Here is a 12,932-nt window from a genome sequence, read left to right as displayed (position 1 = left end):
AAAATTCCAATATGAGCAGTTGCAAAGGGGGGACAAAATTGAAAATTGTGAAATATTTGTGGTGAATTCAGAATAAATATAAAAAGGAGGACCCTAAAAGAAAATAATAAAAATATTGGACGGTCCGTTTTAATTAGGGCGGGAGATTAATCCGAATTTTGATTATGCAACTTTGGGAATAAAAGCTAAAGCTCCAGACTCTGTTATTCAGTAATCATCATCTTCAGAAATTTCATATATTATTTTCCTTTTTCTTTTTGGGAAAAAAGAAAAAACAATAACGAAAAGATCCAAACAAAATCAGCACAGAAAAAGATAAAATAAACAAACAAAAAAAAAAGAAAAAGAAGAAGAAAAAAGAAAAGGAAGAGTAAGTGGATCAGAAAACGTTTCCTCTTTCTTATTCTTGCGTTTAGATTCTATTTAATTTCTTCTCTGACTCGTTTTCATGGCGGATCTGTACGGTGGTTCTCCTTATTCGAATCCGGAAACTGAAGAAATTTCCACTATCCTTAACCAGCTCCTTCACAATTCCTCTTCTTCGTCATCTTCATCATCTTCGTGCATGCAATTCAAGGGCAAGAACATTCACTCTTTTCCGTCTCAAGTGCCGGGAATTTCAACGCCGGCTGCTAACTCCGGCGCGGGGATGGGAATTCCGGTTATGGATCGGTACCGGCTCGGCGGATTGGCTGTTCGAATCGAATCAGAGCCTCGAGTCAATATCTCTGATCCTGAAACGTATTTTGGAGCTAACGTTAAAGATAGCGCTGACAATGCGTTATCTTCTGCCTGCGATTTCAGTTATGACAGCGAGGTAAAACAATTTGAAATAATATTCTTAAAGTTTCAAAGATCTTCTCCTGTGAAAGATTTAGATTTTTTTCTCCAATTGTGAAGTTTTAGATTAAGATTACTATTTTAATCTAGAAGGTTCCGGACGCATCGGAGGTGCCATCAAATCAAGAACGGCCACGGAGTTCATCGAAGCGCAGCAGAGCAGCCGAAGTCCATAATTTGTCGGAAAAGGTTTGACTTTCTTAACCATTTTACTTTTGAAAAGAAATTGAAAATCTATAAGATATTTGATTGTTTTTGTTTGGCAGAGGAGGAGGAGTCGGATTAATGAGAAAATGAAAGCTTTACAGAATCTAATCCCGAACTCTAACAAGGTACTTGTAAACTTCGACAACCAAAGAAAAAAAACCTTTTTTTTTTTTCAAATTGATGATTTGGATCGTTTTTGGAGTGATAGACGGATAAAGCTTCTATGCTTGACGAGGCGATCGAGTATTTAAAACAGCTTCAGCTTCAAGTACAGGTGAGTGCCCTCTTCTGTTTCTGCCATTTCTGTTTTCCAATTTTGGTGTATTACAATTTACAATGTCGTTTTCAATTATTAGTATTAATTATCACGTGTTAGAGCTTCTATGCCTTTCTAGATTTTAGAACTGGTAGGAGTTGATATCTCTCTATATATTAGTATTACTACTACATTGTTTATTTTTAACGTCTACTATTATCTATTTATGTCGTGAACTTTGTAATGTTCTTAGCCTTAGATCATTAAATCATCACCCTACAAAATGAAGATTGTAATTCAATATTTGATGGTTAAGTAACAAGATCTACCACTCTCAAGAAGAGAGAACTCCGGAATACTAAAGAAAGAAAGGAAAAAAAGCCAAAAGAAGATCGTTAGAGAACAAGCATATCTATGTACGTCTTAAATTTTAAATTAAAGAAAAAAACACATTCTATTATTTAAAGAACCTTACCTTTTGCTTTATTTTATTAGATACGCATAATCCTGTCTTGTCTTCCATAGGCAAGTTCCATTTTCCTCCTGAGCTGGAAGCAGGAGAGTTCTGTTTTTCTCCTCTCCCCATGGCGATGGCTTCCATCTTTCCTTTTCTCCTTGACTCCTCTCTGTGTTTACTTTCCATTAATAGAAGTCAAGCTCTCTCCAAACTAAGCAATTGTGCATTGACTTTGAAAAGATCATCCAAGATACCCTAACTACAGAGCAGATCTGCTATTCCACCTGTTCAGCTGCCAACCTCTGCCTCTTCCCCATGAGTAAATGGTGGATGATTGTGATAGCCTTTGCCTTAATCTCCTCAACAAAGCTGAGTTTTGACAACAGCATCAATATTTTTTCTCTAGGAGTTGCTTTTGATTCATTGTGTATGCTAAGACTGCTCTTGGGTTCTCTGGCTGCCCTGACATGGTCTGCTTTGCTTAGCCTTGCTGTCCATAACCTTATCGTGCGGGTTGGTGGGCCTTCCTGCACAGTTTTCCATAGAGCAAAGAGCTTCTCTAACAAGTCTCCTGGGTTGAAGGAAACGTCCTTGGAGCTAACATGACATGCTTGATTTATTGTAACCGCCTATTAGATTTTTACATTAGAAAAAGTTTGCTAATTGGCTTTACAGCTATGGCAAGACTAAACCAATTGGACCACATATAATCTTAAGCTTCCTGGAACACTGAAGAAAATCTATGTGGATCTTCTTAAAGATCCTGAAATATTGGCATTTAACAATGTCATGTCACTGTCTGAATTTGATAATGTTTATTACCCAGAATTTACGTAGAGGAAGCAGGCACTGTGCTCTATACAACTACTCTAGGTTTCTATGACTTTGCTCATGTAATGGAGAAACCTGGTGTTTATGTTACCAAGCCTGGAATGGGAGGAAAGGAGATGCTAGGCACCAATGCTTTTAATTTCATGCCTACATTTTTATTTTTTGGTGATGGCCATGGCCATGATCCGAAGAGAAATGGATTTGCTTTATTTATGTACATTTTTACTTTTTGATGTTCATAAGATTTTTAATTTGTTTCACATGATGGCGTGGAAGTCCCTTAAACATGTGTGTAGAATAAATGATAAATATTGGATTTACTTTTAAATCATTAGTTTGGTTTGTGAGATGTTATGGTGCAATTACAAACTGAGCTAGAATCATGAATAGCCAACTTGATTTGTTTTCATGGCTGTTTACAGATGTTATCGATGAGAAATGGATTGAGTTTGTACCCAATGTGCTTACCAGGAGTACCGCAGCCAATGCAAATGCCTCCCACAGGCTTGGGCTATGATGAGGGACATGGATTCTTCAGTCCCAACATCGGAGCAGGCACATTTTCTTCAAACGAAGAAAGCTCGATGAATACACCTTTTAATCTTTCGAATCCATGCACCATCTCAAATCTGCCAGTTGTTGCACCTTCTGTAGCTAACATGTCTAATTTGGAAGCTTCAATTGGTTTTGAATCACCTGCTGGGGCACACTATGGATCCTTCACCCACTCAACCTCTTCCAAGGTAATTTTAGCATTAACATGTAGATGTGATGAATCTATCAGAACTCAGAAAACTTGAGGGATTAATGCGAAGCTTTGTTTTTTGTGCGTGTAAAGGAAATTTGTAAGGAAGGCAGATCACAGATTGAATTAGAGATGAATCATGGTGGGAATAGCTCTTCATCAGGCGTGTCTTAGCCAAAGCAGAATTCCCCCAAGAAACAGCATGTACAATAATAAAACCGAGACCGAACTCTTCCTCTGCTTCAAGTGCCATAGAATCTACAAATTATATTCAAACTGATAACATTTTATACTTGTTCAGGTTATTTTATGTTACAAGTTGTAACAGGTTGACACTAAGGAATTGATTTGATGCCTCATTCCCCCCCCCCTCCTACCCCTGCATAAAGTGATAATTATAATTACTATCTCTATGGCGTTAAAGTGGGAATCTTTCTTCTCGGTGCTGAAATGAAGGCACATTTAGTTGGAATGACGACCTTAAATGGCTAACAAGTAGCAGTTTCTTCAACCACTTATTAATTGTTTTGAGTAATGAAAAACAGGGCATTTCCTTGGAACCCAGATTGAATTGGAAGTGGTCCCTGAAGGACAGTATGGAGGTGTCTCGTAAAGTTAATATTATATGATAAAAAGATTCTTTGCAGCGAAGGAGTGTTAGTTTTGCCCAGCACTGATGATTGGCATTTATATATTAAAGAACAAAGTTTTCTTCGCTTCTTTGTCAGCCTTTTTGCATTTACAGAATCTTCAAAAAGCTTTGGTAAGTTGCACTTAACTAGCAAATAGCACCGTCTCCTCTCCTCCTCTATCTTGGTTGATACTTGATAACATGTATCAACATAATAATAATAATAATAATAATGCGTTTTTAAACCACACACTTTTTCATTTTATAAATGATTAAGAGAAGGATACAATTCAAAACCCAAGCTAAACTTGAGTCATGGCTTGTTTAGTGCTTTGTTGTTTGACAGGTCTCGGTATCTAATCCTTCTGCGAAAAGCTTCCCCGGTGGCCCCAAATTTCTATTTAACAAATCTCTATTCAACTCTAAATTATCACTTTTCCTATAACTCTTCTTTTAATATTTAATAAATTAAAATATTAAAAAAAGTATCAAAAAGTTTAGTGTTGAATTTAATTAATAAAATTTGTTTGACATATTACTTAAAATAAAATACGAGCATGAATTAAAGTTGTGGTTTATTGATTAGGTGTTCACTTTCTTCAAGATTAGCTTAAGTTCGAATTTTCATTGTTCCATTTTCATTGTTCCAAAAAGAAAAAAAAACATTGAATGCAATTAAAAATGTTTGATAAATGATAATATAATCATAAAAGAAATGAAATAATAAGTAGGCTTTATTAATTTTTAATTGATTGAGTTTTTTTAACACTTTATCAAATAGGGTCATATGTAAAAAAAATTGTTATGATAAAATAATATTTATAAAAAATTAATGTGAAAAACGAGTGAGGTTTTGATTGAAATAATAAAGTTAATATTTTTAGGATTATGGTGTCTTAGATTCAAGTCTCTAGTAATTATTTAGGGTTTAAAAATTAATTTTATTCATTTTATATAAAAATATGAAAAAGATAAAAACACCCTCAAGTAATAATCTCATTTTAGAAAAATATAATTTATCATTCTTTTGTTCCAAAAAGTATAGTATAAGTTAGGAATAAATATAAATTTAGCCCATAACTTTACTTATTTTGTAATTTTGGCCTTTATTCTTTTTTTTTGGATCATTTTGACCCTCAACTTTTAAAATATAATCTAATTGCTAGATTTTTGATGGAAAAATTGATTAAACTGTTAAAAGCTTAATGACATTGACGTGGCAGCTCACATATATTTCACTGTGTAACACCTTTTGCCCGACCCGATCACTGGGTCTGAGTTATAGGATGTCACATTCGTTTCTGGAACAACTACTACAAAATACATCGTAAATAAATCATTCAAACATACAATCATGTCATAAACACTTTCACGTTATGATACACAATTAAATTTGAGCCTTGATCAAGCTTACAAAAGCTCTTTTGTTTCCCCAAGCATGAAATAGGACCAAACTGTAAAGTTTTAAAATTTTAAGACCGATGTCATGACGTCGTCAAACAATTTTTCATGCTGTGACCTCAAGCCACTCGATGTCACGACGTGACTCATTGTCGGTCGACGTTGCGACGATGAAGATTGCTCGCCGAGACGCGAACTCTATTTTTAGTAAAATTTGAGTCATTTGGTACCTATCTCATGACTACCGCACAATCCTTTCATTTTGTGCATACTTGGTTAACCTTAGCTACACCAAAACATGTACAATAATCTCAATCATTCCCGCATCAAATTATACCACCTATTCAACCATTAAACATTCCATTCCAATAACATGACATTCAAACCTATTGGAACCCACCCATTGTTTGAAAAGTCAAAAAGGGTGGGCACCGAAAGTAGAAAGTAAAATTGGTTGGCAAGTTGGGTTAAAAGTTGGCATGGGATAATTGCAATTTTGGTCCCTAATTGTATAGGGACATTGCAAGTTGATCCTTGAACCTCAACTATAAATAGGCCTAACCATTTCTTACTTTCTTCATCCCACACTTGCCATTCTCTACTTAAGGCAATTGTTCTCTCTCCCTATTTGTAAACTTTCACTTGTATTTTTGGAGTGAAATATATTTGGTAGTGCCCGAGGACGTAGGCAAAATTTGCTGAACCTCGTTAAAATTCTAGTGTTCTTTATTTTTGTTCTGCATATTTTGCAAGTGTCATTGTAGTGATTTATTGTGCTATTAAATTACGATAGAGGGATATTCTAGCTAGGAAAGATCTGGTATGTAAGCGATCCTCGTGATCCACCTCTCTTTCCTGGGAATTGAACTTAGTGTGATTTTTCAGTACAATAATTTTACTCTTTCACACGCTTCCGCGCAACAATTGGTATCAGAGCCAGGTTCGTACTTGGGGAATACGACCGTTTACGGCACTATTCACGTATACGGCACTATTCACGTATACAGTACTATTTACGTATACGGCACTATTCATGTATACAGTACTGTTCACGTATACAGTAGTTGGGATTGAGGAGAAAAATGGCAGCAACATCGTCATCAGCAAGGACTACTGTGACAAATGTAAAATTTGAAGTAGAGAAATTTGACGGTACCAATAATTTTGGTATGTGGCAGTGTGAGATCCTGGATGTCTTATGTCAGCAAGAGCTGGATATAGCCCTTGAAGAAAAACCTGACAAGATGGATGACAAGGAGTGGGCCAAGATCAATAGACAGGCGTGTGGTACAATCCGCCTATGTTTGGCCAAAGAGCAGAAGTATTCCGTCATGAGGGAGACATCAGCGAAGAAGCTGTGGGATACATTGGAAGAAAAGTTTCTAACGAAAAGTCTTGAAAATAGGCTTTATATGAAAAAGAAACTTTTTCGGTTCACGTATGCACCCGGTATGTCGATGAATGACCATGTGAACTCATTCAATAAAATTTTAGCAGACTTGCTAAATTTGGATGAGAAATTTGAAGATGAAGACAAGGCATTATTGTTGTTGAATTCCCTTCCTGATGAATATGATCATCTTACCACCACATTGCTTCATGGGAAAGATTCAATCACATTTGATGCAGTCTGTAGTGCGTTGTATAGATCTGAGACTCGAAAGAAAGATAAAAGAGATCACAGAGATACAACTGCAGAAGTCTTAACAGTAAGAGGTCGTTCACACAGCAGCAAACCTGGTAGAAGGGGTAAGTCCAAAGGGAGACCCGCCAAAGATGAATGTGCCTTTTGTCGTGAGAAAGGGCATTGGAAAAAGAATTGTCCTAAGTTACAAAAGGGCAAGTCTATTTCTAATGCATGTGTAGCGGAGCATGATGAGGAGTCAGACTTTAGCTTGGTTGGCATGGCAATGGCATGTCAAACGGATGAGTGGATATTGGATTCGGGATGTACTTACCATATGTGTCCTAATAAGGACTGGTTTTCTAGTCTTGAAGAACTAGAAGGTGGAGTTGTTTTTATGGGCAATGATAGTGCCTGTAAGACAATGGGTGTAGGTACAATCAAATTGAAGAACCATGACGGCTCAATCCAAGTTCTGACAGATGTTCGCTATGTACCCAGCTTGAAGAAAAATCTCATCTCATTAGGGGCCCTAGAATCTAAAGGGCTCACAATCACTTTGAGAGATGGATTACTAAAGGTAGTAGCTGGGGTATTGACGGTGATGAAAGGCACTAGAAGAAATAACTTGTACTATTTAAATGGAAGTAAAGTTATTGGATCAACATCAACAGCTTCTGCGAAAGATGCAGATTCAGAGGCTACCAGGTTATGGCATAGGCAATTGGGACATGCTGGTGAAAAAGCTTTGCAGACTTTGGCGAAGCAAGGCTTGTTGAAAGGTGCAAATTCTTGCAAATTGGAATTCTGTGAACATTGTGTTCTGGGCAAGCAGACGAGGGTAAAATTTGGTTCAGCAATTCACAATACGAAAGGAATTCTGGACTATGTTCACAGTGATGTGTGGGGACCTACCAAAGTGGCTTCTTTGGGAGGTATGCACTATTTTGTCATTTTTCTTGATGAATATTCAAGAAAAGTATGGGTGTATCTAATGAAAAGAAAAAATGAAGTTTTGGATGCATTTCTGAAGTGGAAGAAGATGGTGGAGACTCAGACAGGTCGAAAGGTCAAACGACTTCGATCAGATAATGGTACTGAGTACAAAAATGATCCATTTCTACAAGTATGTCAAGATGAGGGCATTGTGCGACACTTCACTGTTCGAGATACACCACAGCAGAATGGGGTGGCAGAACGCATGAATCGAACTATACTGGAGAAAGTTCGATGTATGTTGTCCAATGCTGGATTGGGCAAGGAATTTTGGGCTGAGGCAGTTACATATGCGTGCCATCTAATTAACCGATTGCCATCAGCTGCAATAAATGGAAAAACTCCTATGGAGATGTGGACTGGTAAACCTGCTACTGATTATGATTCTTTACATGTTTTTGGTTCCACTGCATATTATCATGTAAAAGAATCTAAGTTAGACCCAAGAGCAAAGAAAGCATTATTCATGGGTATAACTGGTGGTGTAAAAGGATACCGTCTCTGGTGTCCTGATACAAGGAAGATTGTTTTCAGTAGAGATGTAACTTTTGATGAATCAACCATGATGAAGAACGAGGATTCACAAAAGGATGACAAAACCAGTAGTACTTTGCAGCAGGTGGAGTTTGAAAAGGTTAATGATGATCCAGCTAATATTGAAAGAACAAATGATGAAGAAGTTTCGACCCAAGAACTTCTACAGCAACAAGATTCAATTGCATATAGGAGGCCAAGAAGAGAGATTCGTAAGCCTGCTCGCTTTGACGATATGGTGGCCTATGCACTTCCAATTGCAGATGATGATGTTCCTTCCACTTACACAGAAGCAATAAGTAACTCTGATGGTGTAAAGTGGAAGCAAGCTATGAATGAAGAAATGCAGTCTCTTCATAAAAATAGGACTTGGGAGTTGGTGAGACTGCCCAAGGGAAAGAAGGCAATTGGATGCAAATGGGTATATGCGAAGAAGGAAGGATTTCCTGGTAAAAATGAAATTCGATACAAGGCTAGATTGGTAGCAAAGGGTTACGCTCAGAAAGAAGGAATAGACTACAATGAAGTGTTTTCTCCAGTTGTGAAGCATTCGTCTATTCGGATTTTGCTAGCCTTGGTTGCGCAATATGATCTTGAACTAGTTCAGCTTGATGTGAAGACCGCGTTTTTACACGGTGATTTGGAAGAGGAAATCTATATGACTCAGCCAGATGGATTCAAGGTTGCTGGAAAAGAAAATTGGGTTTGCAAACTGACAAAGTCGCTTTATGGATTGAAGCAATCTCCGAGGCAGTGGTACAAGCGATTTGATCAGTTCATGAAAGGGCAAAGGTACACAAGAAGTAAATTTGATCATTGCGTGTATTTTCAGAAGCTACAAGAAGGAACTTTCATATACTTGCTCTTATATGTTGATGATATGCTAATAGCATCTAAGAGCAAAGTTGAGATTGAAAGATTGAAGACTCAACTCAATCTCGAGTTTGAGATGAAAGATCTAGGAGAAGCTAAAAAGATTCTCGGCATGGAAATATGTAGAGATAGAGCTCATGGCAGAGTTAGCTTGTCTCAGAAGCAGTATTTGAAGAAAGTACTACAGCAGTTTGGCATGAACGAGCAGACCAAACCTGTAAGTACCCCGTTGGCTTCTCATTTCAAGCTTTCTGCACAACTATCTCCTTCGACGAATACGGAACGAGAATATATGTTGCAAGTTCCGTATTCTAATGCAGTGGGTAGCTTGATGTATGCAATGGTGTGTACAAGACCCGACATTTCACAGGCAGTTAGTATAGTGAGCAGGTATATGCATAATCCTGGAAAAGGACATTGGCAAGCTGTGAAATGGATTCTACGGTATATTCAGAAGACCGTGGATGTTGGATTACTGTTCAAGCAGGATAATACACTTGGTAAAGGTGTTATTGGGTACGTTGATTCTGACTATGCCGGTGATTTGGACAAGCGAAGATCAACCACCGGTTATGTGTTTACACTTGCTGGAGGACCAATAAGTTGGAAGTCTACACTACAGTCTACAGTTGCATTGTCAACCACAGAAGCCGAGTACATGGCTGTAACAGAGGCTGTAAAGGAGGCTATTTGGTTACAAGGTATGGCTAAAACCTTGGGGTTGGTTCAGGAGCATATTAACGTGTATTGTGATAGTCAAAGTGCTATTCATTTAGCAAAGAATCAAGTCTATCATGCACGTACAAAACATATCGACGTACGATTCCATTTTGTGCGGGAAATTATTGAAGAGGGGAAAATTTGTCTTCAGAAGATCAAGACTGTAGATAATCCCGCAGATATGATGACCAAGGTGGTAACATCAACCAAGTTCGAACATTGTTTGAACTTGATTAATATCCTGCAAGTTTAACAGTTGAAGAAGGCACTATCAAGTATTGTTGTCAAAGGCAGAAAGAATTGTGTGAAGATAAGATTATCCTAATCAAATCTTCAAGGTGGAGATTATTGGAACCCACCCATTGTTTGAAAAGTCAAAAAGGGTGGGCACCGAAAGTAGAAAGTAAAATTGGTTGGCAAGTTGGGTTAAAAGTTGGCATGGGATAATTGCAATTTTGGTCCCTAATTGTATAGGGACATTGCAAGTTGATCCTTGAACCTCAACTATAAATAGGCCTAACCATTTCTTACTTTCTTCATCCCACACTTGCCATTCTCTACTTAAGGCAATTGTTCTCTCTCCCTATTTGTAAACTTTCACTTGTATTTTTGGAGTGAAATATATTTGGTAGTGCCCGAGGACGTAGGCAAAATTTGCTGAACCTCGTTAAAATTCTAGTGTTCTTTATTTTTGTTCTGCATATTTTGCAAGTGTCATTGTAGTGATTTATTGTGCTATTAAATTACGATAGAGGGATATTCTGGCTAGGAAAGATCTGGTATGTAAGCGATCCTCGTGATCCACCTCTCTTTCCTGGGAATTGAACTTAGTGTGATTTTTCAGTACAATAATTTTACTCTTTCACACGCTTCCGCGCAACAAAACCAAACTATTTGACAAATGCCAAATGTTTACCTATCTCAAACTTCTTGAAACATACCAAATTATATCCCATTTATGCCATTTCAATTTGCCACAACATATTTCAACATGTTACCAAAATATACATATACAATTAAGCATTAACCTTACCAAAACAAAACATTAGTGAAGTTTGAAATTAAAACTATCATTTCAAGTTAACATATACAAATACATGCCACAAAACATAGGTACATGCCACAATAACTACTAAAATGGTCTAATTACTAATTTGGTCCTTCAACTATTTAAAAATCTATAGTGGTAAACTTTTATAATTTAGTCCTTATACCTTAATTAACTATTAATTCAATAAAATTACTGGACCAAACTTTAATATATTTTTATAATAACCCTATAAATATTAATATTTAATATTTACGGACTCGGACATCAGAAATGGGGTTTTGAAATTACTGTTTTCGATACCACTGAAAATTGAGTTGTTACATGCTACTAACATGGATAAATTTTCTAAAAGTTTTTATGAACTTTTTTGAATTTCTTTAATTTTTAAATATTTTTTAATTAATTTTTTTTGAATTTTTATGAATTATACATGAACTGCCACATTAGTGGCAACATCAATGCCATCTAAATTTTAACAGTTCAGTCAAATTTTCCTTAAAAAAGTAGGCAAATTGATTAAATTTAAAGGTTGAGAGCCAAAGTGACAAAATAAGTAAATGTTAAGGGATAAATTTATCTTGATGCCTATAAATTATTACAATAGTGCTTTTATCTTTTGATACGTTGTTATAAAATCTTTAAATAAGGCAACTAAGATTCACAACTTAAAATAAATCAAAAGTTTATATTGAACACGGAATTAGTGAATAATCACACGTATATATCGCTCCACTTATGATTCAATTGTTAAATAAATCCTTTATAAATATATTTTTTATATAATTTTTTTCTAACATAATTTAATACATATAATATATTTACCATTGAATTAAATAATTGAATGTATTTACAAATGTGGTGGTTTTTTTCTTTGATCAGAGTTTGATAATTACAAAAACACTTTAAAGATAAAATTTTAAATTCATAAATTGTTATCGGGACCTGATCTTCAACCACAATTTCACCAGTCATAGCTTCACCTATGGCGACATTTCGCCAACTGTAGTCTTCATTGGTACATGCATGCTGAATACGTGGAATGCCCTTGCCATTATTTCTGATGAAATTCCTTTTCAATTTCCCATAAAAACTTGAATACTAGCACATTTGGGTGCATTTAGAATGTTTTCGTGATAATATACGTAGCAGATGATTATAAAGAGTCATTAAGAGCAAAGGGGATTCTACCCTTGTCCTTGACCATATGCTGGCAGAATATGCATGGATGGTACTTATTCAGTAGTTGCATTAATTTTTCTTTCCTACGTCTGTTCATAGATTTCCTCTTACTCATCTATTGATTGCTCTCCTGATTACAAATGTCTGCTCTCTGGTATATATGCCCGAATACTTTTTATATGTATTGCATAATCTGGATTAGTGAACAGATAGAACATATTCCATTCTTAATATTTTCTCTGATTATGTTGATTTTTAGTTGAAATTAAAGCTTTATCTGGTTCATTCACATAGTTACTAAGATGGCATTAAAAAACCCCCTTCTAGTAGCATAAAAACCGGACTCATGGTCTTGAATGCACAATTTTCCATTTTATGATCTGCGGATTTGTTTTATTGAAAGAAAAATAAAATAAAATAAAAAAGTACATGAAGCAAATTATGTAGCTAATGATACTAGTGTACACAAATGGCACCATATGGACTTGTCTAAAACAATTTCAGCCCAAATAACTCCAGCTTGCTTTCAGACACTGTTTAAAACATGCAAGGGAAACTTATAAAATATTGTGCCTATAATTTTCCAT

At 36.0% G+C, this 12,932-nt stretch overlaps 1 protein-coding gene across 2 annotated transcripts; it reads left to right on the top strand.

The window, feature by feature from the left end:
- The first annotated feature begins 209 nt into the window (after window positions 1-209).
- On the top strand, window positions 210-3,847 carry LOC107905585 (transcription factor SPATULA). 2 transcript variants are annotated; one of them, XM_016832273.2, is made up of 6 exons: window positions 210-817; window positions 931-1,029; window positions 1,107-1,172; window positions 1,256-1,321; window positions 3,014-3,334; window positions 3,430-3,847. In XM_016832273.2, the coding sequence occupies exons 1-6, from the start codon at window positions 449-451 to the stop codon at window positions 3,508-3,510; spliced, it is 1,002 nt and encodes a 333-aa protein (XP_016687762.1). In that variant the 5' UTR covers window positions 210-448; the 3' UTR covers window positions 3,511-3,847. The 2 variants fall into 2 exon arrangements, with proteins under 2 accessions (XP_016687762.1, XP_016687763.1); XM_016832274.2 differs by having other exon boundaries at window positions 216-817; window positions 934-1,029.
- The last annotated feature ends 9,085 nt before the right edge of the window (window positions 3,848-12,932 follow it).

Source organism: Gossypium hirsutum, chromosome D05, assembly GCF_007990345.1.
Source record: "Gossypium hirsutum isolate 1008001.06 chromosome D05, Gossypium_hirsutum_v2.1, whole genome shotgun sequence".
Taxonomy (NCBI): Eukaryota; Viridiplantae; Streptophyta; class Magnoliopsida; order Malvales; family Malvaceae; genus Gossypium; species Gossypium hirsutum.
The sequence above is the reverse complement of the archived record's forward strand: the minus strand, read 5'-3'. Positions and strand labels throughout refer to the sequence as shown.

Bases quoted from the DNA above. Each gene is read 5' to 3' on its own strand.
- LOC107905585 (XM_016832273.2), top strand. From the start codon at position 449: ATGGCGGATCTGTACGGTGGTTCTCCTTATTCGAATCCGGAAACTGAA. The intron at 818-930 runs GTAAAACAATTT...ATTTTAATCTAG, and splicing joins ATTTCAGTTATGACAGCGAG to AAGGTTCCGGACGCATCGGA. The intron at 1,173-1,255 runs GTACTTGTAAAC...TTGGAGTGATAG, and splicing joins TAATCCCGAACTCTAACAAG to ACGGATAAAGCTTCTATGCT.